General features: G+C 34.0%; 1 protein-coding gene across 1 annotated transcript; it reads right to left on the reverse strand.

Moving 5' to 3' along the window:
- Positions 1-17,513: 17,513 nt before the first annotated feature.
- Positions 17,514-18,488, reverse strand: LOC126018312 (olfactory receptor 52K2-like). Its single transcript, XM_049780466.1, has one exon. The coding sequence runs from the start codon at positions 18,462-18,464 to the stop codon at positions 17,514-17,516; it is 951 nt and encodes a 316-aa protein (XP_049636423.1). The 5' UTR covers positions 18,465-18,488.
- Between the last annotated feature and the right edge of the window lie 5,857 nt (positions 18,489-24,345).

Here is a 24,345-nt window from a genome sequence, read left to right on the forward strand (position 1 = left end):
TAAAACGCTATATAGATAAACTTGAAGAAAGATAAATATAGACAAATAATATAATAAAATTATGGTTAAATTAGGAAATATTGATAGACAAAACAAAATGTATACTTCTGTGGACATTATAAATTTTTAAATAATTGTTCCAAAAGCACATTTTATAAAATCCTAAGGAAAACATTGACTCTACAAATATATGAGGTTGGAAGGAGTTGTCTAAATAGTCTTATCCCTGTTGACAAGGTCTTCAGGAATTAAAAAGTTTAAATGAAAAATAGCTAATGTTAGTGACATTTCTCTTTTCTTTTGATATACCCTTCAATTCCATGCAAGTTTCAGTGAACAGCAGAATGTAGTCTTGTCTCATAGATGAGAGTATTTCATTATGTAATAATATACATATGACTTTGCTAATGTGTGGGATATAATGAAACCAAGCAAAGAAATAGTTAATAAATGAGACAAACCATCCCTCAGATAATGGAATGATGTTTTAATTTTCTTATTTTGGGAAGCAGAAAATTAGGACCATACTTGATTTGCACTCTGGAATTATTCCTGTCTATGTTCAGGGTCCATATGAGATCCCAGAGATCTGATCAGAGTTGGCCTCATAAGTCAAAGTCACTACTTGCTAAAATCCTTCTCCATTCCTAAAATGAAATTTTTAATTTTATTTTTGAAACAATTGTGATTTACAAAGTCTAGCATAGTTAGATGTCAGACATATAATGAATAAGGTCCAGTTCTACCACCAATGTTCCCAGAATGTATCCTATACCATCATCCTTTGCCCTCTGGCCTGCCAGTATAACAGGACCATGAAATGAAGTGTTAAATAGATGTATAAACCTAGTTATGAATTGTGTATTATTAAATAACTTGTACTCAGTATTATGTTATTATGTATATATTTATAAAATTTTACAATTTACAAATTTATATAAGTACTATCAAAAGCTGTGCAATATGTTTCATTCTCTTTAATCTGTCCACATTTTTACCTGATTATTTTGGCATATTTTAATAGTTTCTTTGTTTAAAATAAATGCTAACTTTTTAATATCTTGGAAGGATGTGTTAAAAGAATGATTTATATTCCTCTTGGCTATTTAAGCAATGATGTAAAAATTCTGAATTTTGAATTTGTATTCCTATTAGTGATAGTCTATCTCTTTAATATTATCACTTGATTATACTGACATTCTCTCTTTTTTATCCATGTATCTCAATTTGTGAAATTATCTGTGTTATATTCAAGCAGCTAAGGCACAAAAACTTTAAGATATCAATAAAAAGTTATTTGAAAAAAATTTAAAAAGTTATTTCAAGACATAATTTATTCCATCCTTTTGTTATCTTTGGGGATCAAATTGATAGACTTTTTCTTCATTAAACTTACTTATACTACAAGAATAACTAGTGATCATTAGAAGGAAAGGAAGTTAGGTAAATCTGATAAATAAAAATTATATGGTTAAGTCTATATATATACACTTTTATTATTTAAGTCAATGTAATATATACACACATTTTTAATTATGCATGCCTCAGACATATAATAATATTATTAAGTGGGGTTCAATAAATAAGATGTTATTGACATATTGTCTCCACTTAGGAAATTGCCAAATGAGTCATCTAGACTCAATAAGTTTCCCTGTATTCACACATAATAAACCATCAAGCTGGGCTAGAGTGATAGCACAGTGAGTGGGGCATTTGCCTTGCATTTGGCAGACCTGGTACCAACTGGATTTAATCCCAGCATGTCATATGATCCCCTAAGCATGCCAGGAGCTCTCTCTGTGTGCTGAGCACCTCTGGGTGTGATCCAAAGATGAAACAAAAAACATCAATTATAGATATTATTTATTTTTATATTTGCATCTAATTTTTTTGGGGGGGGCCACACCCGGTGGTGCTCAGGGGTTACTCCTGGCTGTCTGCTTAGAAATAGCTCCTGGCAGGCACGGGGGACAATATGGGACACCGGAATTCGAACCAACCACCTTTGGTCCTGGATCGGCTGCTTGCAAGGCAAATGCCGCTGTGCTATCTCTCCAGGCCCTATTTGCATCTAATTTAAAATAGAAACCACTTGTCATTCCTCAACAATAAAAATAAATATTCTAAGATGTATTTATATGATTGAGTACCTTATAGATCTCCCTGTACTTATGACCTGGTAATATCATAATTAATTCCAATATTTTGAATTCCCAATACATTGAAAATTTGTAAGTTATAATTCTGAACGGTTGAAATTCTATCAGTAACCATAGAAAGTTCTACTACTAGAAGATTCTCCGGAGAGGTGGCACAGGGCATAAGGTGCCTTGTGCGCTAGCCTAGGACAGACCATGGTTTGATCCTGGCATCCCATATGGCCCCACAAGCCAGGACTGATTTCTGAGCACATAGCCAGGAGTAACCACTGAGGGTCACTGGATGTGACCCAAAAAACAAAAACAAACAAACAAACAAAAAACAAAAAAAAAGGAAAAGAAAATAAAAAAGAAAATTCTGAGTGGTAGACAATTCTAGAATTACAAAAACATATTTATGCTTATGAAGTTTTAAATATATGTATAAACCTAGTTCTGAATATTAGTCATAGACATAACTGTGGATGGGTTTATGCTTAGCAAAGTAAGTCAGAAGGATGAGGAGATAGTACATATAGTGACTATGGTTTATTCTCTTGCCACACATACTCACCTAACTCCTGAAAATAATTAGAACTGCTCAGATAATTTCTTACACTGTAGATACCAAGCAGCAGTACATTCTTGGGCTGAGTATGGAATCACAAGCCTGTTTGACCAAAATTATCCAAGAGAAGATCTAGGGCCACCAGAACTTTGGCTAGGGGCCCAAATAACATGCAAAATATAAACAAAATAAGGGAACAGATAGACAAACAAAAGCAGAACTGAACTTTCTGGAGTGGTAGAGAGAAAAAAGATGTAGTGGGCCCAATGGAAAGCAGTACTGAGAAAATTGATATTCTGGCAGTGGGTGTGAACACTTGAATACAATTGTTGGTTATATTTCTAAAAGTAGTATAATGTGGGTGGTTCAAAATATCCTTTGAAAAAAGTCATAGTCACTATGACCTACAATTTAATAATACTGTCAATAAGATTTCATAAACAGCATTTCAACATCACATCTTCTGCCAGTGTCCGTTTTCCTCCATTACTGACTCAGGTTTCCCTTCTCTCTACAGCCCACTTCAATAGACCCTTCTCCCAACATGTAACTGTCATAATAAGCTCACTACTCTAAACAAGTTCCTAGGTTCTGTTACTCTTGCTTTCTAGTTATTTTTATACTGTTTCTTCATATACTGCATTTGAGAAAATTCATTCTTTATCATTTGTAGAATTAATTTTAGCATTGTGTTTTCTAATGCTCAAGAGTATGAGTTCTGCAATCAAATTAATGGTACTAAAAATTCACTACAAAATTTACTTTCACAAAGTAAATTTTCTCCAAGGAAAGTAAATAAGAGGATTAGAAGTTTGAGCTTGTGCAAGAACTATAACATAGCTAAATAAGAGTTTCTTTAGAAAATATAATTAATAAATAAATAGCAAATCTTTAAAATAGAATTAGTAATTTTAGCACAAATAGATATTTCTTAACATTTAATAGTGTTTCAAAGATAGTATTTATGTGTCACTCTTTAAACAGTAGACATTGGACTAATTTTCTCAAATGTATAGGGAATAAATCTAGGCTAAACATATTTTTTTCCTTTTGCTTTATTTATTTATGGAGTTGAAATCAGTGGTGCTGAATGATTGCTCCTAGTGATATGCTTTGCTGCAATAAAAGACAAACTTTTCAGCCTTGTATCACCGTATGGATTTAAAATCTAAGTGATTTTTATTAGAATTACATGGTCTATTCATAACATTTTCCTAAGCATCTTTACATGTCTTTATCAAATGTATACTCTGGTTATATATATATTTTTAATTTTCTTCCTATACCTCTTTTTTTCCTTTGTCAATGAATGCAAATAAGTTGTGCTGGGAACTGGAAATAGAGAACACTCACCAGACTGAGCACCAGTATGAAATCTTGTCTCTATTTCCCCCCCTCCTGTTGTGTCTTTATGTGAATGCTGCTCTTTGACTGGGAGGTGTCTTCCAAAGAAAACTCCCTAGGGGGGCCAGAGAGATAGCATGGAGGTTAGGTGTTTTCCTTGCATGTAGAAGGACTGTGGTTCAAATCCCAGCATCCATATAGTCCCCTAGCCTGCTAGGGGCGATTTCTGAGTGTAGAGCCAGGAGTAACCCCTGAGCACTGTCGGGTGTGATCCCCAAAAATAAAGAAAATTCCCTAGGGTTAATTTTGTAAAGAACACAGATATTTCAGAATTTAAAAATTTTTGTCTGGCCCTGAGAGTAGATCAAAGGAAAGCCATGACTTCTAAGAAAATGGGGCAGAAAAGAAATTAAATGCTTTATTTATGTATGATTCTAGTTTAAACTTTTTTAATTTGCTATTTGTTAAAGTACACATTGTTTATAGAACTGATCTCAGCATTTTTGGAGATAAGATAGTTTTTATGCTCACAAATAAATTTTTCAAGTTTCTTTGGATTTATAGTTTTGCTTTCATTGTTGCTGAATTAATGCTTTTTTCAGATATAATCATTCATGATTTTAATTCATTTTACTGATGATTAATGTTTATTGAATTTTGAGCTATTTGCAATAGGAAGAAAGTGCAAAAGTTTTTGCAATAAAGCCTTGTAATCTTACCAAAAAGTTTAAATAGATGTGAATATTATACTTGGACATTTCAGAAAAACATAGTGAGAAAATGAAAACATTTTGTATCCATTGTGTTTTATTTACAGTTCTTTCTTTCTTCCATATATAATTAGCAAATATCCAGCATATCTCAAAAGATGGAGGGGAAGATATTTTGATAATGCCAATTATTTTTACAATGCTACTCCACCTCAGTGTGACCTATGCAGTATTTCAAATTCTGTTTGAAGAGTTGGCTTCCAACTACTTAACAAGGTAGATTTATTAGTGAAATGCAACCAAGCTGAAGCTTTCACCTTCCTAACTTCTATCTTTATCTCTTCCTGTTCATATAAATATTTGTCTAAAATAAATATTGGTTTTAATTTTTGGGCCAGACTCAGTTGTGCACAGGGTTTACTCCTGGCTTTGTGCTCCACTCAGAAATTACTCCAGGCAGGCTCCTGGTCCTTATGAGTCGCTGAAGATCCAACCTAAGGTGGCCTTGTAAAAGACAAAAGTCCTACATGCTATGCTATAGCTTCAGCCCCTACTTGTCAAAAAAAGTAACAAAAGGTGGAAGGCAGTTTTGAATTTTTTCTAGTCTGTTTGTCCAGGCAAATAAGGTCATCTTGCCTCCCTCCTCCCCCTCCTCTTTTCTCCTACCCCCCTTCTCTTCTTTTCTTCTTCCCTCTCCTCTCCTTTTTTCTCCCCTCACCTGCCACCCTTCTCTTCTCTTTTCCTTTCTCCACTCTTCATTTCTTTTTTCTTGGTTTTCACTTTTTTATCTTTATTTAAACACCATGATTACAAATATGATTATAGTTGTATGATTACAGTCATGTAAAGAACACCCCCCTTCACCAGTGCAACATTCCTACCACCAATTTCCCAGATCTCCCTCCTCCCCACCCCCCACACCTGTACTTGAGACAGACTTTCTACTTCCCTCATTCATTCACATTGTTATGATAGTTTTCAGTGTAGTCATCTCTCTAACTGCACTCATCACTCTATGTGATGAGCTTCGTGTCATGAGCTGCCCCAACAGCCCTCATCTCTCTTGTCTCTGAGATACTATTAAGAATGACTTTCATTTTTCTTAAAGCCCATAGATGAGTGAAACCATTCTGCTTCTTTCTCTCTCCCTCTGACTTACTTCACTCAGCATAATGGATTCCATGTACATCCATGTATAGGAAAATTTCATGACTTCATCTCTCCTGACGGCTGCATAGTATTCCATTGTGTATATGTACCACAGTTTCTTTAGCCACTCATCTGTTGAAGGGCATCTTGGTTGTTTCCAGAGTCAGGCTATTGTAAATAGCGCTGCAATGAATATAGGTGTAAGGAAGGGATTTTTGTATTGTATTTTTGTGTTCCTTGGGTATATTCCTAGGAGTGGTATAGCTGGATTGTATGGAAGCTCAATTTCCAGTTTGTGAAGGAATCTCCATATGGCTTTCCATAAAGGTTGTACTAGATGGCATTCCCACCAGCAGTGAAAAAGAGCTCCTTTCTCTCCACATCCCCAACAACACTGCTTGTTTTCCTTTTTTGTGATGTGTGCCAATCTCAGTGGTGTGAGGTGGTACCTCATAGTAGTTTTGATTTGCATCTCCCTGATGATTAGTGATGTTGAGCATCTTCTCATGTGCCTATTGGCCATTTGCCTTTCTTCTTTTTCAAAGTGTCTGTTCATTTCTTCTCCCCATTTTTTGATGGGGTTAGTTGTTTTTTTCTTGTATAGTTCTGTCAGTACCTTGTAAATTTTGGATATTAGCCCTTTATCTGATGAGTATTTGGTGAATAACTTCTCCCACTCAGTGGGTGGCCTTTGTATTCTGGGCACTATTTCCTTTGAGATGCAGAAGCTTCTCAGCTTAATATAGTCCCATCAGTTTATCTCTGCTTCTACTTGTTTGGAAAGTGCTGTCTCCTCCTTAAAGATGCCTTTAGTCTCAATGTCCTGGAGTTTTTCACCTACATATTGTTCTATATACTTCATAGTTTCAGATCTGATATCAAGACCCTTAATCCATTTGGATTTTACCTTTGTACATGGTGTTAGCTGGGGGTCTGAGCTCACTTTTTTGCAAGTGGCTAACCAGTTGTGCCAACACCACTTGTTGAATAGGCTTTCCTTGCTCCATTTAGGATTTCTTGCTCCTTTATCAAAAACTAGGTGGTTATATGTCTGAGGAACCTCCTCTGAGTACTCAAGCCTATTCCACTGATCTGAGGGTCCGTCTTTGTTCCAATACCATGCTGTTTTCATAACTATTGCTTTGTAATACAGCTTAAAATTGGGGAAAGTAATGTCTCCCATATTTTTTCCTCAAGGAGTGCTTTAGCTATTTGAGGTTGTTTATTGTTCCAAATGAATTTCAGAAGTGTTTGATCCACTTCTTTGAAGAATGTCATGGGTATCTTTAGAGGAATCGAGTTAAATCTGTACAATGCTTTTGGAAGTATTGCCATTTTAATGATGTTGATCCTGCCAATACATGAGTTTCCATTTCCGTGTGTCCTCTCTTATTTCATGGAGCAGTGTTTTATAATTTTCTTTGTATAGATCCTTCACATCTTTAGTCAGGTTGACTCCAAGATATTTGAGTTTATGTGGCACTAATGTGAATGGGATTTTTTATCTTAATGTCCATTTTTTCCCTATCATTATTAGTGTATAAAAAGGCTATTGATTTTTGTGTGTTAATTTTGTAGTCTGCCACTTTGCTATATGGATCTATTATCTCTAGAAGCTTTTTGGTAGAGTCTTTAGGGTTTTCTAAGTACAGTATCATGTCATCTGCAAACAGTGAGAGCCTGACTTCTTCCTTTTCTATCTGGATTCCCTTGATATTTTTTTCTTGCCTAATCGCTATAGCCAATAATTCCAGTACTATGTTGAATAGAAGTGGTGAGAGGGGACAGCCTTGTCTTGTACCAGAATTTAGAGGGAAGAATTTTAGTTTTTCTCCATTGAGGATATTTGCCACTGGCTTCTGGTAGATGGCTTTAACTATATTGAGAAAGGTCCCTTTTATTCCTATCTTGTTGAGAGTTTTCATTAAGAATGGGTGTTGAACTTCATCAAATGCTTTTACTGCGTCTATTGATATGACCATGTGATTTTTATTTTTTTTGTTGTTTATGTTTTGTATTATGTTGATAGATTTACGGATGTTAAACCAGCCTTGCATTCCTGGAATGAAACTTACTTGATCAAAGTGAATCATCTTCTTGATGAGGCACTGGGTCCTGTTTGCTAGGATTTTGTTGAGGATCTTTGCATCTGTATTCATCAGGGATATTGGTCTGTAATTTTCTTTTTTGGCAGCATCTCTACCTGGTTTTGGTATTAAGGTGATGTTGGCTTCATAAAAGCTATTTGGAAGTGTTCCTGTTTTTTCGATTTCATAAAAGAGCCTGCCCAGAATTGGTAGTAGTTCCTCTTGAAAAGTCTGAAAGAATTCATTCATGAATTCATCAGGGCCTGGGCTTTTGTTTTTGGGCAAATTTTTGATTATGGTTTTAATTTCCTCAATAGTGATGGGGGTGTTTAGATGTGTTACATCTTCTTTATTCAACCGTGGAAGGTTGTATGAATTCAAAAATGTATCCATTTCATCCATTTTCTCATATTTAGTGGTATAGAGTTTCTCAAAGTAATCTCTGAATACCCTTTGAATCTGTGCAGTATCTGTAGTGGTCTCCCCCTTTTCATTTCAAATACGTGTTATCAAGTTTCTTTCTCTATTTTCCTTTGTGAGTTTTGCCAATGGTCTATCAATCTTGTTTATTTTTTCAAAGAACCAACATCTGCTTTTGTTGATCTTTCGGATTGTTTTTTGGGTTTCCATTTCATTGATTTCTGCTCTCAGCTTTGTTATTTTCTTCTGTCTCCCTATTTTTGGTTTATTTTGTTGATCATTTTCTAATTCTATAAGCTGCATCATTAAGCTATTCATGTATGCTCCTTCATCCTTCCTGATGTGTGCTTGCAAAGCTATAAATTTTCCTCTCAGTACTGCTTTTGCTGTATCCCATAGGTTCTGATAGTTTGTGTTTTTATTGTCATTTGTTTCCAGGGAATTTTTGATTTCTTCTTTTATTTCATCTCAGACACACTGGTTGTTCAGTAGTAGGTTGTTTAATTTCCAGGTGTTAAATTTTTTCTTCTGTGTTCCTTTGTAGTTCACATATAACTTCAGAACCTTGTGGTCAGCAAAGGTAGCCTGCAAAATTTCTATCTTTTTGATTTTATGGAGGTATGTTTTATGTGCCAGCATGTGGTCTATCCTGGAGAATGATCCATGTATATTGGAAAATAATGTGTATCGAGGTTTCTGAGGATGGAGTGTCCTTTATATATCTATTAGGCCTCTTTCTTCCATTTCTCTTTTCAGGTCTAGTATATTTTTGTTGGGTTTCCATTTGGTTGACCTATCAAATGTTGACAAGCCTTTGTTGAGGTCTCTCACAATTATTGTGTTATTATTGATATCCTTCTTCAGATTTGTCAACAATTGTATTAAATACTTTGCTGGTTCCTCATTGGGTGCGTATACGTTTAGGAGAGTGATTTCTTCCTGCTCTACAAATCCCTTGATTAGTACATAATATCCATCTTTGTCCCTTACAACTTTTCTGAGTAAAAAATTTGTGTCATCTGATATTAGTATGGCCACTCCCCCTTTTTTAAGGGTGTTGTTTGCTTGAATGATTTTTCTCCAGCCTTTGATTTTGAGTCTATGTTTATTCTGACTATTCAGGTGTGTTTCTTGTAAGCAGCAGAAGGTTGGCTTCAGTTTTTTGATACATTTTACCACTCTGTGCCTTTTAACGGGTGCATTTAGTCCATTGACACTGAGAGAAATAATTGTCATGGGGTTTATTGCCATCTTTGTGTAGAAGTTTGCTGTTTTTGTTCTGTCTTTTCTTTAGAATAGATCTTTCAGTTTTTCTTTTAAGGCTGGTTTTGAGTTTGTAAAGTTTTTGAGCTGTTGTTTATCTGTGAAGCCATGTATACTTCCTTCAAACCTGAAAGTGAGTTTTGCTGGGTGCAGTATTCTTGGCGAAGAATTTATTTCATTGAGTTTTGTCACTATATCCCACCACTGCCTTCTGGCCTTGAGTATTTCTAGTGACAGGTCTGTTGTAAATTTCAAGGATACTCCCTGGAATGTAATTTCTCTTTTAGATCTTGCTGCTTGCAGTATTCTATCTCTATCTTTGGGATTCATCATTGAGACTAGGATGTGTCTTGGGGTGTTTCTCCTGGGGTCTTTTTTACCTGGTACTCTTAGGGTATGCAGGATTTGGTCACATGTTTTCTTTAGCTCTGGTAGTTTCTCTGTGATGATGTTCTTGACTATTGATTCTTCCTGGAGATTTTCTTCTTGGGTCTCTGGGACTCCAATGATTCTAAAGTTGTTTTTGTTGAGCTTATCAAAGACTGCTATTTTCATCTGTTCATATTCTTTGAGTAATTTTTCCATGGTCTGATCCTTTTTTCCAATCTCTTTTGCTGTGTAAAGTTGTTATGCATCTCATCTTCCAGCACACTAATTCTATCCTCAGCTGCTTTTAACCTGTTGGAAAGCTCATCCATTATGTTCTTCAATTCATCTACTGAGTTTCTCAGACCTGTTATTTGACCTCATATTTCAGTTTGGAGTTTTCTGATTTCTATCTTCATATTCTCTTGATTTTTATTAGTGTTCTGATTTATACTTTCTTTGAGTTCTGTGAGCAACCTCCATATTTTTTCTCTATACTCCATTTCTGAAAGACTGCTTAGGTGATTGGCCATTGTTGGGTTATCAGAGTTTCCATCTTCATTCTCTATGGCTGAAGTTGGTCTGCGTAGTTTCCCCATTGTCACTCTTGTGCTGTCGGTTTTTTGATGTGTTGTGGTGGTATTCATTGGCTAGGTGGAGTGCGCGGCCGTGAAGTAGAGCATCCATTCTCCTCTGCTTCTACCCCTTATAGGTAGGCTTAAGGGGGCCAGCAGACACACCTCAGCCAAGGCACGCCCTCAAGGGATTAATGCCAAAGGAGATCAAATTTCCCAGGTTGAAGCAAGCTGGGGGAGGACCCAAAATGTCTGCTGAGCCTAAGCGGCCAAGCAGTCAGTTTTATCTGCAACTCTGGCCCGGAAACACTCACCTCAGCTGAGGCAAGCGGTCAGGGGATGAATGCCAGAGAAGATCAAAGTTGCCAGGTTGAAGCTAGCCTGGGGAAGCCCCAAAATGTCTGCCGATCTTAAGGGGCCCAGCAGAATCTGTCTTATCCACAACTCCGGCTGGAAAGACACATCTCAGCCGAGGCACGCCCTCAAGGGATTAATACCGGAGAAGATCAAAGTTCCCAGGTTGAAGCAAGCTGAGGGAGGCCCCAAAATGTCTGCCGAGTCTAAGTGGCCCAGCAGTCAGCTTTATCTGCAACTCCAGCCCGAAAACACTCACCTCAGCTGAGGCAAGCGGTCAGGGGATGAATGCCAGAGAAGATCAAAGTTTTCAGGTAGAAGCAAGCCTGGGGAAGCCCCAAAATGTCTGCCCCACTCTTCATTTCTTAATCTCTCTTTCCTTTTTTCCTTCACCTTTCATATTTTCCCTCTCGCCTTTTTTTTCCGTGCATGCTGCTGGTGCTCAATATTTACTTCTACTCTACTTCCCCCCCTCCTCTTCTCTCCTACCCTCCCTTCTCTTCTTTTCTTCTTCTCCTCTCCTCTCCTTTTTTCTCCCCTCGCCTGCCACCCCGTCTCTTCTCTTTTCCTTTCTCCACTCTTCATTTCTTATCTCTCTTTCCTTCCTTTCTTTTTCCTTTCATATTTTTCCTCTTGCATATTTTTTTCTGTGCATGCTGCCGGAGCTCAGTATTTACTTCTACTCTGGCTTTGAACATCATTTTGGGGGACTATATTCAGTGCTGCACATTGACACTAGGCAAGTGCCTTAACCTATCTAACAGTTCTCCAGCCTCAGCTTCCTTCCTTTTGTCAAAGTTGATGCAAGAATCTGGCTCTGTATACATCTGTTGGGAAGAGCTCTTTTTAGCAATGAAACCTATATTTGTAATACGGGACCCATCCAAGACTTTGTTAAGGCCTGCCTTGATGTCTCTCCTGCCGCCATCCAGGGGATGGCTTTTGCAGCTGCCCTTAATGGGCTCTCATTCAACCAATATGTTAGACAATCCAGAAGAGGCAGGGGCAGGACAAGGCATTTTGGCCTCAGTATAGAGGGATATTCTGATAAAGAATCCCTGGAGAGATAGCACAGCAGCATTTGCCTTGCAAGCAGCTGATCCAGGACCCAAGGTGGTTGGTTCAAATCCCGGTGTCTCATATGGTCCCCTGTGCATGCCAGGAGCTATTTCTGAACAGATAGCCAGGAGTAACCCCTGAGCACTGCTGGGTGTGCCCCCCCCAAAAAAAAAAGAATCCCAGGAGAGGAGGAATATGTCTTGTAGAACTGACCCTGATTCTTATCCTCTGGGTCCCCTTGCATGAAGGGGAGGCATTGGAAAAAATATTGCCATTCTAAATACCATAAAAATGGCACTCCTCTAACTGATAAGCCTAAGAAAAAATAATTTTTGGGCTATTCCCTGGCCCCCTCACCAATAAGAGGAATTCTCTCCCTAATCTGCCTAGTAATCATTCTTCAGTATCACCCCCATCCTCAGAAAGGAAAGTTCTAGCTGCCAATGAGGTTCCAGAGCTAAAAGTGCAACTATTTTAACTTGGGGTTATGGTACAAGCAAAGGAACTTTCCAGCCCTATATTCTACCTCATTTACCATATACCTTATGGGGAAGAGATATATACTAAAAATGTGTCTAAACATCATGACAACTAATATTTAATAATGAGTAAAGTTTTACTAAGTCTCTGCTCAAAGTTATGTAAAAATAATAAACATGTGTATCTATAGAAAATTACATTTCATATCTGTAGAAAATTACATGTCATATCTGATGCAACTAAACTAGAAATTTACCAACTAAGAATTTAAAGAAATAAATAAATGCACTTAATTTCTTCTACTTAATTTAACTAGAGCCGGCTCTTCTTACTCTTCTAAAAGGTCTTCTTTTCCAAAAAAATTTTTTGTTATATAGCCAGCAAAGATCTGGTGGGAAAGTTTGGAGAGGTCCAAAAAATTTCCCACATATTTTTCTCATCTCATATCTTTTATCTGTAACTCATCTTTATACTGTTTGTCAATTTATGTCCTGTGTGAATTTGAAAGTTCATTTGAGATTGTATGTTGGAATCGTGTGTTGAAACAGTAAGTGCTTTTTACTATGACTAATTATATAGATTTGTAGCATTTCCTAGGTCAAAACTGGCGTCAGAGTAAAGTAGAAAAAAATGTACTTGACTTTTGAATCCAAGCCACTTCAAGGTTTTAGACCTTGCTCATTTCCCTGAGGGGGAGAGAATCTCCCCAGGAAGCCCATTGTCTGCATGTCATAACCAGCTAAGAAAAGAAACACTCTGTGTTTTTTAAATTGCCAAATTTCTTTAACTTTAATAAAAGTTTTTAAGAATTAAGAATTGTTTGAACAACGTTGCAATTAATTATGGTTAACCTGTTTTATTTTTAGATAATATTGCTATTTTTGTGAGTGCATGATATTGTTAAGAACTTAATTTCATTGACAGTTTTACATTTAATCTTGGTCATATGATAAATTTAAGTGTGATATTACCATTGGTCAGAATAATATTAGAAATGTTATCTAATTATGATACTTTATTGTCATCCTAAAAATGGTAGAGCTAGGAAACTAATATTAAGTGTCTTTAATAAACATCTAGCATTTAATTATCTATTAATTTTAATTTTAATAATGGCGGTTTTCATAATTTCCACCTTTGAACCTTAATGTAAGTTTTAAATACTAACTTTATAAGCTGGCATGCCCCACCCATCAGCACTGGTTTTAATCTATCTGCAAGCAGTGCTGACTCAAACTTGTCAGTGATTACCTCAGAAAACTTTGGGCTGTAATTCACCTTCAAAGGTTGCCCTCAAATTTTACCAGATTTAAGTACTTTATTTGGTAAAAGGGGACCTTTTCCCCAGACTCTAAAACCTTTAATTCTTGTAGCTATTGGCATTAAAGCAAAATTATTTTCAGGCATAACTACTACTTAATTTAAAACCTACCTCCACTCCCACAGGTCGCATTTGGCACATAAAATCAGCAGAGTGAATTTACATTCTTTACTAAAAATAAATTGTTATCATGTATAGTAATCTTGGTTAACAACATCAAAATGGTAATTAGGTTAGAAACTGTTTTAAAAGTATTGGATTTATGATATTTGCATGACCAAAACTGAATTATTTTTCTAATTAAAAGTAATCTAATGTTTTATGTAAGTAATTCTGGGAATTAAGAAATTAGATGCTCATATTATAGTGCTCAAAAAATTGAATATATATAAATTATATAACCTAAATTATAAAATTTAATGGTTGCTCTGTGTGTTCAGTACATTTGACAAGATTTGCCTCTTAGGATCTCCAATAGGTTAATGGCTATCTTAGTTTGCATATATACAGATAGGAAGCTCTCTGCAATGTGGATTAACCTTTTTGCAGACAAATTAAAGCCAACTAGGGACTCTACAGCCATCTAAGAGTGTCCCAAAAAAGGAGATTTCTCTATTCTTACTAAACTTATGCTAAAGAGCATAACGTAAAATTATTCAGCTATCTGGAAATAAAATTTAAAGTTAACATGTGAAGAGCAACTAACTTTCTGTACTTTACTAAATTAAATGCATTTTCAGAGGACTTAACCTAAGTCCCAATCCTATGGGTTTTGTGGAAGTTACTGACTGTAACAAACTGATCATGAGTAACAAAGTTTAAATACAACCACTAATCTAACTTTAACCTTAGCAGGAAATCTTCCCTGAAAATTAAAGTGAGAAAATTTGTATAAAAATACATTTAAATACCATGAATCTCAGAAATTTACCTTGCTTCATGATAAATTAACAATAAATAATGCTATGACGCTTTGCCTTAATTCTTGTGTAATCATTTTAGAGAAAATTCTGTCTTCCCAAAAAGAGAGGACCACTTGCAGCTCCAAGGCCTGTTGTGCTTAAGTAATATTCCACTATCTAATTATTCTAATCTTTTTCATAAATTAAAACCAGTCAATTGCATTCGCTTGGAGTCAAGGTAGCATAAAAATTTCATCTTTTCTTATAGATAGAAACTACAGCCCTTTGTCACCCTAAAGACGAAAAATGGATCTTTCTGTCCACACACCCTTTATGATATTTCTTAGATAATAGGATCTCTAGAATATGAATATGAAGGGAAGCCTATAGCTTCCCCTGAACATAATCAAGCTATTAGATATTTCTTACTTCCTCCTAACTCGTGTTTTGCACTCGAGGTTGGTTGTTAAAAGTTTACATATGTGTTACCTTTTCTTTTGCAATTAACTTTGCCTTGTTATTATAAACACCTACTCTGCACCTGTGACTGGCTTACCCCTAAAAACCCCCTGTTTAGAAAATAAACTTGTCGCACTCATGCCAGAGATGTGTTGACCCTACATACTCTATGTGTGGTCATTTTTTCAATATTTTTCTATTCGCCGGCCCAGGCAATTCACTCTCCCTGAAGTGGATTCACCGAATCCCACTGGCACTGCAAGAGAGAAGCCTCTTACAACACTCTCCTCTCCTTTATTCTCCCCTCACCTGCCACCCCTTCTCTTCTATTTTTTCTCCACTCTTCATTTATTATCTCTCTTTTCTTCCCTTTTCCTTTCATATTTTTCCTCTTGCCTTTTATTTCTGTGCTTGAGTATTTACTTCTACTCTGGCTTTGAATATCACTATATTCAGTGCTGCACATCTTACAAGGCAAGTGCTTTAACCCGTGTAATAATTCTCCAGCCTCAGCTTCCTTCCTTTTGTCAAAGTTGATGTAAAAATCTGGTTCTGTATACATCTATTGGGAAGAGCTCTTTTTAGCAATGAAACCACTAAATTAAAGAGGTCTATCACAACCCCACATTATTCGTATGCTTCCTATAAATTAACTATAAATTGAAGGTTCCAATAACCTCTCCAACTTAGGATGCAAATTATATATCTAAATATAAATCAGAAGTTTTCACAACTTGATATTTGTACTTAATTTATTTTTAGATTTTGTCATAGAACCCAAAGGGCAAACAAAAACTTAATTTAAACTGATAACATCTGATTACAACATAATAAAACCTAGCCTCCCTCTAAAGAGAATACAATCCAGATAACTTTAGAATAACTTATTTTCCAAGTGTGTAATATAAGTATATGTATTAATGAATTAGATAATCAGGGGTGCTTAATTATAAACATTATAAAACTTCAGTCTGTGTGCAAGTGAAGTTCATGATTTTAATACTACTAGTTTCTAACACAAGATTTCACTAACAGGTTAAAATGATCAGAAACATATTTATTATAGTTGTTGATGATAATATTACTAGTGACTACTCATCTTTTATGACAAAATTTCTCACACAAATCTTTAAAGAATTCTGCATTTGTGTTTTTGGCATGATTTTATAGTAGTGAGCTTTGTACTCAATGACGAGAAATCATTTAAATCAAAATCACATGAAAACGGGCAACAAAGTTTGATTTCAGATCTAAGTATCTGCTCCAGAAAATTATGCTATTTTTCATGCAGTAATCTCCAAATTTACTGGCCCAAAGTCACAAAAAATATAATCATAGATTTTACACCATCAATTTCTCAAATCCCAATGTTAATTTTTTTTGTAGCTTTAGAATGAAGCAAACAGTATTAAACTAAAATATAACCAGTGGTCAATAATTTATGTCTTTTAATTTGCAAACTGCAGTTAAATTTAGGAAAACTATTTCAAGACTTCAATGTTTTTAAAACATGGATTTAAAACATGAACTAACCCATGATAAATATTTTTATAGATTTTATTTAAAGTTTCTCATATTAGTTTGTCATTTGCATTTATTTGGTTTTTAAATTACTGTCTTTGTTGTTGAGGTAACATGGTTATAATAAAGTTAATGTTTATAATTTTGGCATAAAACTTATTATACATCCACATTACTAAGTATGAAAAAAATCTTCCACTATTTTCCTTACATAATTTCTGAGCCTCATCTTACTTCTCCACTCTCAATATCCTCTCCCTACAACTTGGCATAAAGTCTATGAGATTTTTCCATCTGAAACTCTAGTGCCAAAATAAGTAAGATTCAGTAACAAATAGAAGTTGCTAACAAATTTATAAAATTTGGCCTAAAGCATATTTCTACATATTAATCTATACTAGAACACAATGAGATGATACTTCATGTATAAATAACTATAAATTCTAGAGAATGGTATATGCTATCAATATATCATTGAAGAATGAGAATAAACTTAATTGTCCACAAGCACAGATATTTTATCTTCAAGTGACTAACATTAAGGAGGTATGAATTTGTAAAAGTAAAAATTTAGTATATAAGAAATGGCTGTTAAAAAGTCTGAATTTGATAGCTTTTAATTAAAAAGAAAATAATATATTTAGCATACTGATTTATTGTATATAAAATGCATCTTAGGTTGTATTACTTTGAATAGGAAAGTCCTGATATTCTTACCAAAGAGGATATTAATACAAAAACCACACATTATACTACAGAGAATGTTTGCTTGTAAATAATCATTAGCAAAATAACTAGTTCAGATTTTTTGAAAATTTGAAACATTTAAGAAACCTTTCCCGTATCTTCTTGGTCTTAACCCCATAAATAATAGGATTTACCATGGGTGGGACCAGAAGATAGATATTAGCCACAAATATGTGAAGATGGGGAGCGATATGGTGACCAAACCTGTGGGTGAGAAAAGAGAAAAAGGCTGGAGTATATGACACTAATATAACACAGACATGGGAACCACAGGTGCCCAAAGTCTTGAGTCGGGCATCCTTGGATGGCAGTTGGAAGACTGTGTGTAGTATGAGAACATAAGAACAAATGATCAATATGAAGTCTACTCCTCCTGTAAGGAAAGCAACAATGAGACTGTAGGCTCTACGGATTCTTGTTTCTGCACAGGCTATCTTGATGAGAGCCATGAATTCACAGTAGGTGTGGGAAATGATATTAGTTCGGCAGTAGGGAAGCCAACGAAGCATGAAAGGGTGAGGAGTAAGGAGAACTGTGCCCCGGATTACAATAGCTAGTCCCATCCCCATAATTACAGAGTGTGTCAGAATAGCAGAGTGTCTTAGTGGATTGCAAATGGCTACATAACGATCAAAGGCCATGGCCAGGAAGAAACCAGACTCCATGGTGGAACAAGAATGAATGAGGAACACTTGAGTGAGGCAAGCTTCAAAGGGAATCTTTCCATCTTGAAACCAGAAGAGACTGAGAAGTTTAGGCACTGCAGTTGTGCATACAATCAGGTCAGCCACAGCCAGCATGCAGAGGAAAAGGTACATGGGTTCATGGAGACTGGAGTCAGTCTTGATGATAAAAAGAAGAGAGCAATTTCCCAGAAGGGCCAAAACATAGACCATAAAAAAAGGGATAGAGATCCATATATGGGCAGCCTCCAAGCCAGGAATGCCAATGAGAATAAATACTGATGGATGGACATCAGTCTTATTATATGCAAACATGACAATTGTCAAATTCCTTAGCTTTCTCTTCCTTGGTTTTATTCTAAAGCAAAAAAAAAATACAAATAGGCTTTGTATCCTCTGAAGAATTACATGCAATGCAAAAAATTGAAATAATAGAGTATTTTGTTGGAAAATATTTAGAATTAAATAATTTTCTCATTTAACAGGTGTTATTTCAAGGTTGTATCATGAGGCTTTTTATGCCTTTATTAAACAATATAAATACGAAGGCACTAAAATATAAGTAAATTAATAAAATTCAACATCTTTCTGTGAAATGAATGTGACATAAATTAACAGTTGAAATCAGAATCTTTAATGTGAATAAAATTCAATTGTAAAACAAACGAGACAGAATGGATAATAGGAGTTTTAAAATAGTAACACTTTTTAAAGTTTAAGAATTTAATCATGAAAATTAAAGACAATGGACACTATAAATCTTAGTTTTTATATTGTTAATCAAATATTATTTGATATTATTAATCAAATTTTAATAACATGTCGATTATGAATGGTCAGATGAAGTTCATTTATCCTAAATTGGAATTCATCCAGAATAATGTGAACATATTTCTTAACAAAGTGATAAAAATAAATAGACCTAAATGTATGACTACTTCTGATTTTATGATTACTTCTGACAAAAATTAGAACATCCGTTTAACTTACATTTTGAACTTCCCTAATTTTCTCATATGCATTTAATTAAGGGTAAAAATGATTCTGAGCTACGACTCTATGATTTTATATTGAGTTACCACTATACTTACTTCATTCAAACTTTCTTAACATTCCTCTGTGCATTGGTTGAGAAGCTACTTTTACACAACTTAATAATACTATTGGTATATAAAGTGTAAAATATTCAATTGACAACAAAGAAGAAATTTTAACATGAAATATAGAAAACTATATGCCTGTTTATGTATTCATGTAGACATGCATACATATATAGAGGAAAGGTAGATAAGTAGACACTACTCATAATTTAGAAATCTACAATGTGTAATGGATGAAAAATCATATTAGAGTATTATTTAGGACTATAAGTATAGTTTGCCTCTTTATTAGTACAACCTTCTCTGCATAGTCATGTACCATACATTACATGTATAATTTATAGTAAAAATTAATGTTTTATAGTTCATTGTATTTACTAGACAAACATAAGTCAAAGTTACAAAAATTATGTGGCTTTCCGTATCTTATTATAAAACATTTTGAACACTTGATACTTGATACTTTTCTATCTCTCTCAGTAGATAAATGATTGACCATTAAACTCATGAAGATGATTAATATGTTCATAGCTTTTAGTTATATATAAAACCTTCAAGAGTTTGTTATATTTATTTTGTATTCTATGTTCACTGATAAAATTTTTTAGATACTTTGAACCATCATAGATACTCCACTATCTTTATGAAACATGCACTGACCTGTTTTCTCTTTCTTGTCATATTGTATTTTATATTTCTGCATATCTTCTTTTATTATAATATTTCAATATCTTGCTTGTAGAGGCAATGCATTTTCATAGTTTTAATTTTGTGCCAGAGAATGAAGGAATGATAAACAATTGAAAAAGATAAAGGAGTGACATTTTTCCTTTTCAAGATTTATATTATAAATTGAACATACTCACTGGAATTACTTCAGATGTGTTAAAGTTCACAAAGCCTCAAACTCCTTAGTATGCCAATATAAAAAACTGGTTAAAATGTTAGTGTTTAATATATATCCAGTGATGAATATACAACAGATTTAATTCTATCAGCATTTTTATTATTTGGACATTAGATCAAAATATAAAAAAGAAAGTATCATATTTATATTTGGTAAACAATAGAATACCCTACACAAATTTCTATCCAAATTCTATATTCCTAACTTGTCTTTACAAAAATGTATTTTTGTACATACACACTCAATATGTATTTAGTGTCTATTAGACTATATTATATGCATTACAAACTACCTCATTGAAAATTTGAGTGAGTTTGGAGATAGGTAATCAAACTTAAATCATGATTTATTTAAAATGCTCATATTGGGGCCTGTGTGGGTATACAGAGGTTAGGGCATTTCTCTTGCATGCAGCAGATCTGGGTTCAATCCATAACATTCTATATGGTCTCCTAGTCTGCCAGGAGTGATTTTTGAATACAGAGATAAGAGTATGCCCTGAGCACTGCTGGGTATAGCCCAAAATTAAAAAAAAATAGAAAGTTCATATTTGCCACGTTTTACTCTGAAGAAATGGAGCTAAAATTTAAATTTTAGTATAAGTATAATGCTTTAAAACATTTGCATTAATAAATATATACTTCGAAATATGTATTTCTATAAGATTTTGTGAACTTAAAGTGACTATGCATTTAAGATAGTTTTGAGTAACTTGAAACATTGCTAAAATTTCATAGATTTGCTCAGAATATAAACCTAATAGTCCTGAAATCCCACTTTTTCCTTCAGTTACTATTTGTTCAGAAAAAATAATAAAAGCTAATTAGATCAATTCGTTCATTAATTCATAATTAGGAAAATTGCAGTCTAATAGTCACGCATATTAGCAAAATAAAAATTTATTTTCAATAATTGAACAAACAAATAAACTCAACTTATCAAAATTTTAGCAAAATCTAATTTCCAAAGCCTATTTTCTCCTGAAAACCTGATACCTGACTTGGTATTTTTTCTAGCTTATATACATAGGAGAACAAATCTACACTGCTTTACCTCATTAGGATTTTTAGGAGAGTAGGTGGATACCAGTAGGGTTGAGAGAAACTTATGACTTACAGCTTTTCCAAATAAGCCCTAATATACGTGCACTTTATAATGTTTGAAACTCCCATGGGCATGTAATAGATATTATCTCTCTATGGTGACAGGAAATAAACATTTGAAGATAAATATTTAATGCTAAAATCCTAACAAAAAAATCCCTGAGAAGAGAAGAGGGAAGTAAAGTCTTTCTCAAATATCTCTGAAATCTTCTACAGAGAATTCCTTGATTTTTTTCCCTTATTATTAATCATAAAAGGAAGACAGTGCATTGTTCCTTCATTTAAAATAATTTCTTTTACATTTTTATAAAATGTGTTAACTGACATCAGCTTATTTTTCTATAAGTGTTATGATATTGAATATTCAGTTTATAGGCTTATAACAATCTAGTTTAATGTTCTCATATATTTTTAAACTAACAATAGATTCTAAATATTTTTATTTAATTATATAAAATTAAAAATAAACTTAAATTTAATATTAAAAAAGGAAGTTTCACATCTTTAACATGTTATTCTTTCAGTAATATAAATTTATCATTGATTTTTGGAAAATGTTGGGTATATTTCCTGTCAATCTTATCAATAATTATAAAATTACCATTTTTTTCTGTTTTTTTGGGCCACTCATGGATTACTCCTGGCTATGTGCTCAGAAATCGCTCCTGGCATGGGGTACCAGAAGAGATGTTGGTAATCGCACCCAGCTGCTGTGCTATCTCTCCGGCCCCTATACAATAAAAATTTTATAACTTATTTGTATATGACTTATATTATTTATGTTTTGAGTGCATGTCTTACATAAGTAACATATATACTATTAGGTTCTATTATTTGAAAATTTTATGACTTGTACCATGTTTTTTTTTTTGGTTTTTTTTTTTTTTTTTGGTTTTTGGGCCACACCTGGCGGTGCTCAGGGGTTACTCCTGGCTGTCTGCTCAGAAATAGCTCCTGGCAAGCACGAGGGACCATATGGGACACCGGGATTCGAACCAACCACCTTTGGTCCTGGATCGGCTGCTTGCAAGGCAATCATCGCTGTGCTATCTCTCCGGGTCCTGTACCATGTTTTAATTCTAAAAATGTATCTCTAGTTCCATATAATTACTCATGGCACATACACAATTACTTGAAAACATTCCAATGACAGCATGTTTGGTTGGGTGTGAATTCAAATTTAATGAATAAAAAGAAGGAAAGGAACTTTAGAAGAAAAGATAAAATTTCCTAACTTTAGGAAAGTTCTAAAATTTCTAAAATTTAGAATTAGAATCATTTTAATTATAATCTGAATTTAAATATAATTTTTAAATATATTAATGTAAATTAAATAGGATTATAATTTAATTTTAGATTTAGAGTTTTGAAATTCTAAAATTCGGGAAAGTAGAAGAAAATCTTGAGGACATTTCACTGAGTAACTCCTAAAAAATAAATGGTCTATGTAATTTACCTTCTTTTCATAACCTCTTTTCTCTCTCAGAGTTCTTTGTTTTTATTATTTTTTATTTTTTATTTTTTTTTACATGTTATACTGCTCTGTAAATCACTTGTTTATCACAGACAGGAAGCACATAGTACTTTTTAGGAATTAGTGTCTATATGATTCCCACCCTGTTCTTGCTGAGACTATATAATCAATCATAATTTTTATTGCACATCTGGAATTCTGTAATAATACAAAATGATAATAATATGTTAACAAAGATGAATATATTATGTTAAATATTTTCACATTTAACTCTATATTGTTATCTCAAACATTTTCTCATTTAGCACTTAGAACTTCACTTTATATAGTCACTTTCCAATTGTATGCATTAAATAAAAATAAAGGAACAGCATTTTCTGATGATTATTTTTCTTTAGCTTTAAAAGATTTTAGTTTCAATTGAGGCCCTTTAGATTCATTAACATATTTTTTTATAAATACTGTGAACCTATGATTACCAGATCCACAACACATATTTTGTGTTGCTGGGAATCCCAGGACTAGAAACATTGCACATCTGGATTGGCATTTCATTTTGTGTTGAGTGCATGATTGCATTCTTTGGGAACCTGCTGCAGGCTAACTGAGTCGACTCTGGGAAATTTTTCTGAGGAAAAATCGCTTTGGAGATGCGAACAAAGACCACACAGTCAGAAATGAGCTTGAATCTAAGTCCATTTATTGAGTGTTACAGCAGTGTATTCAAGCAAGATTTCTTTTTTTTTTTTTTTTGTGACAAGTATTATGATTTTTTTTCAGTATGTGAAAGCTCACTTCTGTTTATCTGCAGGGTTAAATACTATACTTCCTTGTTTGCAAAATCTTATCAATACATTCTGTTTGATCTATAAATTTCTTTATAGTAAAACAATTTGCAGGCCTTCTATTGAGGGTTACAACATTCCTATATATCTTCTAAAGGAGAAGCTTAACTTAAGGGACAGAGGGGGTTTCTCTTTAAAACAGAAGATTTTCTTAGATAAAAAGGACAGACTTTAATTTTGGGAACAAAAAGGAATCTGCTTGAAAGTGAGGTTTTCCTGGGAAAAAGTTTTCTTCCATTAACATCTAGTTGTTTTGCTCCACAACCATATCCTGGATGCTAAATCTGATGTAAATTAAAAGATTAGCAAGTTACCAAGAGTCTCTCTCTATCATGTATATGGTAAAAATATATTTCTTTCAACTGAGGGAATAGATGGTTTAAAGGCACAGGACATTCTTTCAATAACTAACTCCACCGAAAAGGATTCACGAATAGGATTCAATGCCTCAGCAAGAAGGTCATATATCATGAACAAATAGGATTCATTTTCGAGATGCAAGTATGGTTTAATATATGCAACTCAATTAATATAATATAAGACATTAATAAAAATTTAAAAACCATATGAACATATTAATATATGCATAAAAAGCATTTGATAACACCCATTTATGATAAAAACTCTCAACAAGATGGGAATAAAATGAACATACTTTAATATAGTGAGGCCCATTTATTACAAACATATGGCAAATATTATATTTAATGGGGAAAAATTGAAAGCTTTTCCCCTAAGATCTGGCACAAGGGAAGGCTGATGCCTCT

This window comes from Suncus etruscus, chromosome 9 (assembly GCF_024139225.1).
Source record: "Suncus etruscus isolate mSunEtr1 chromosome 9, mSunEtr1.pri.cur, whole genome shotgun sequence".
NCBI classification, from domain to species: Eukaryota; Metazoa; Chordata; class Mammalia; order Eulipotyphla; family Soricidae; genus Suncus; species Suncus etruscus.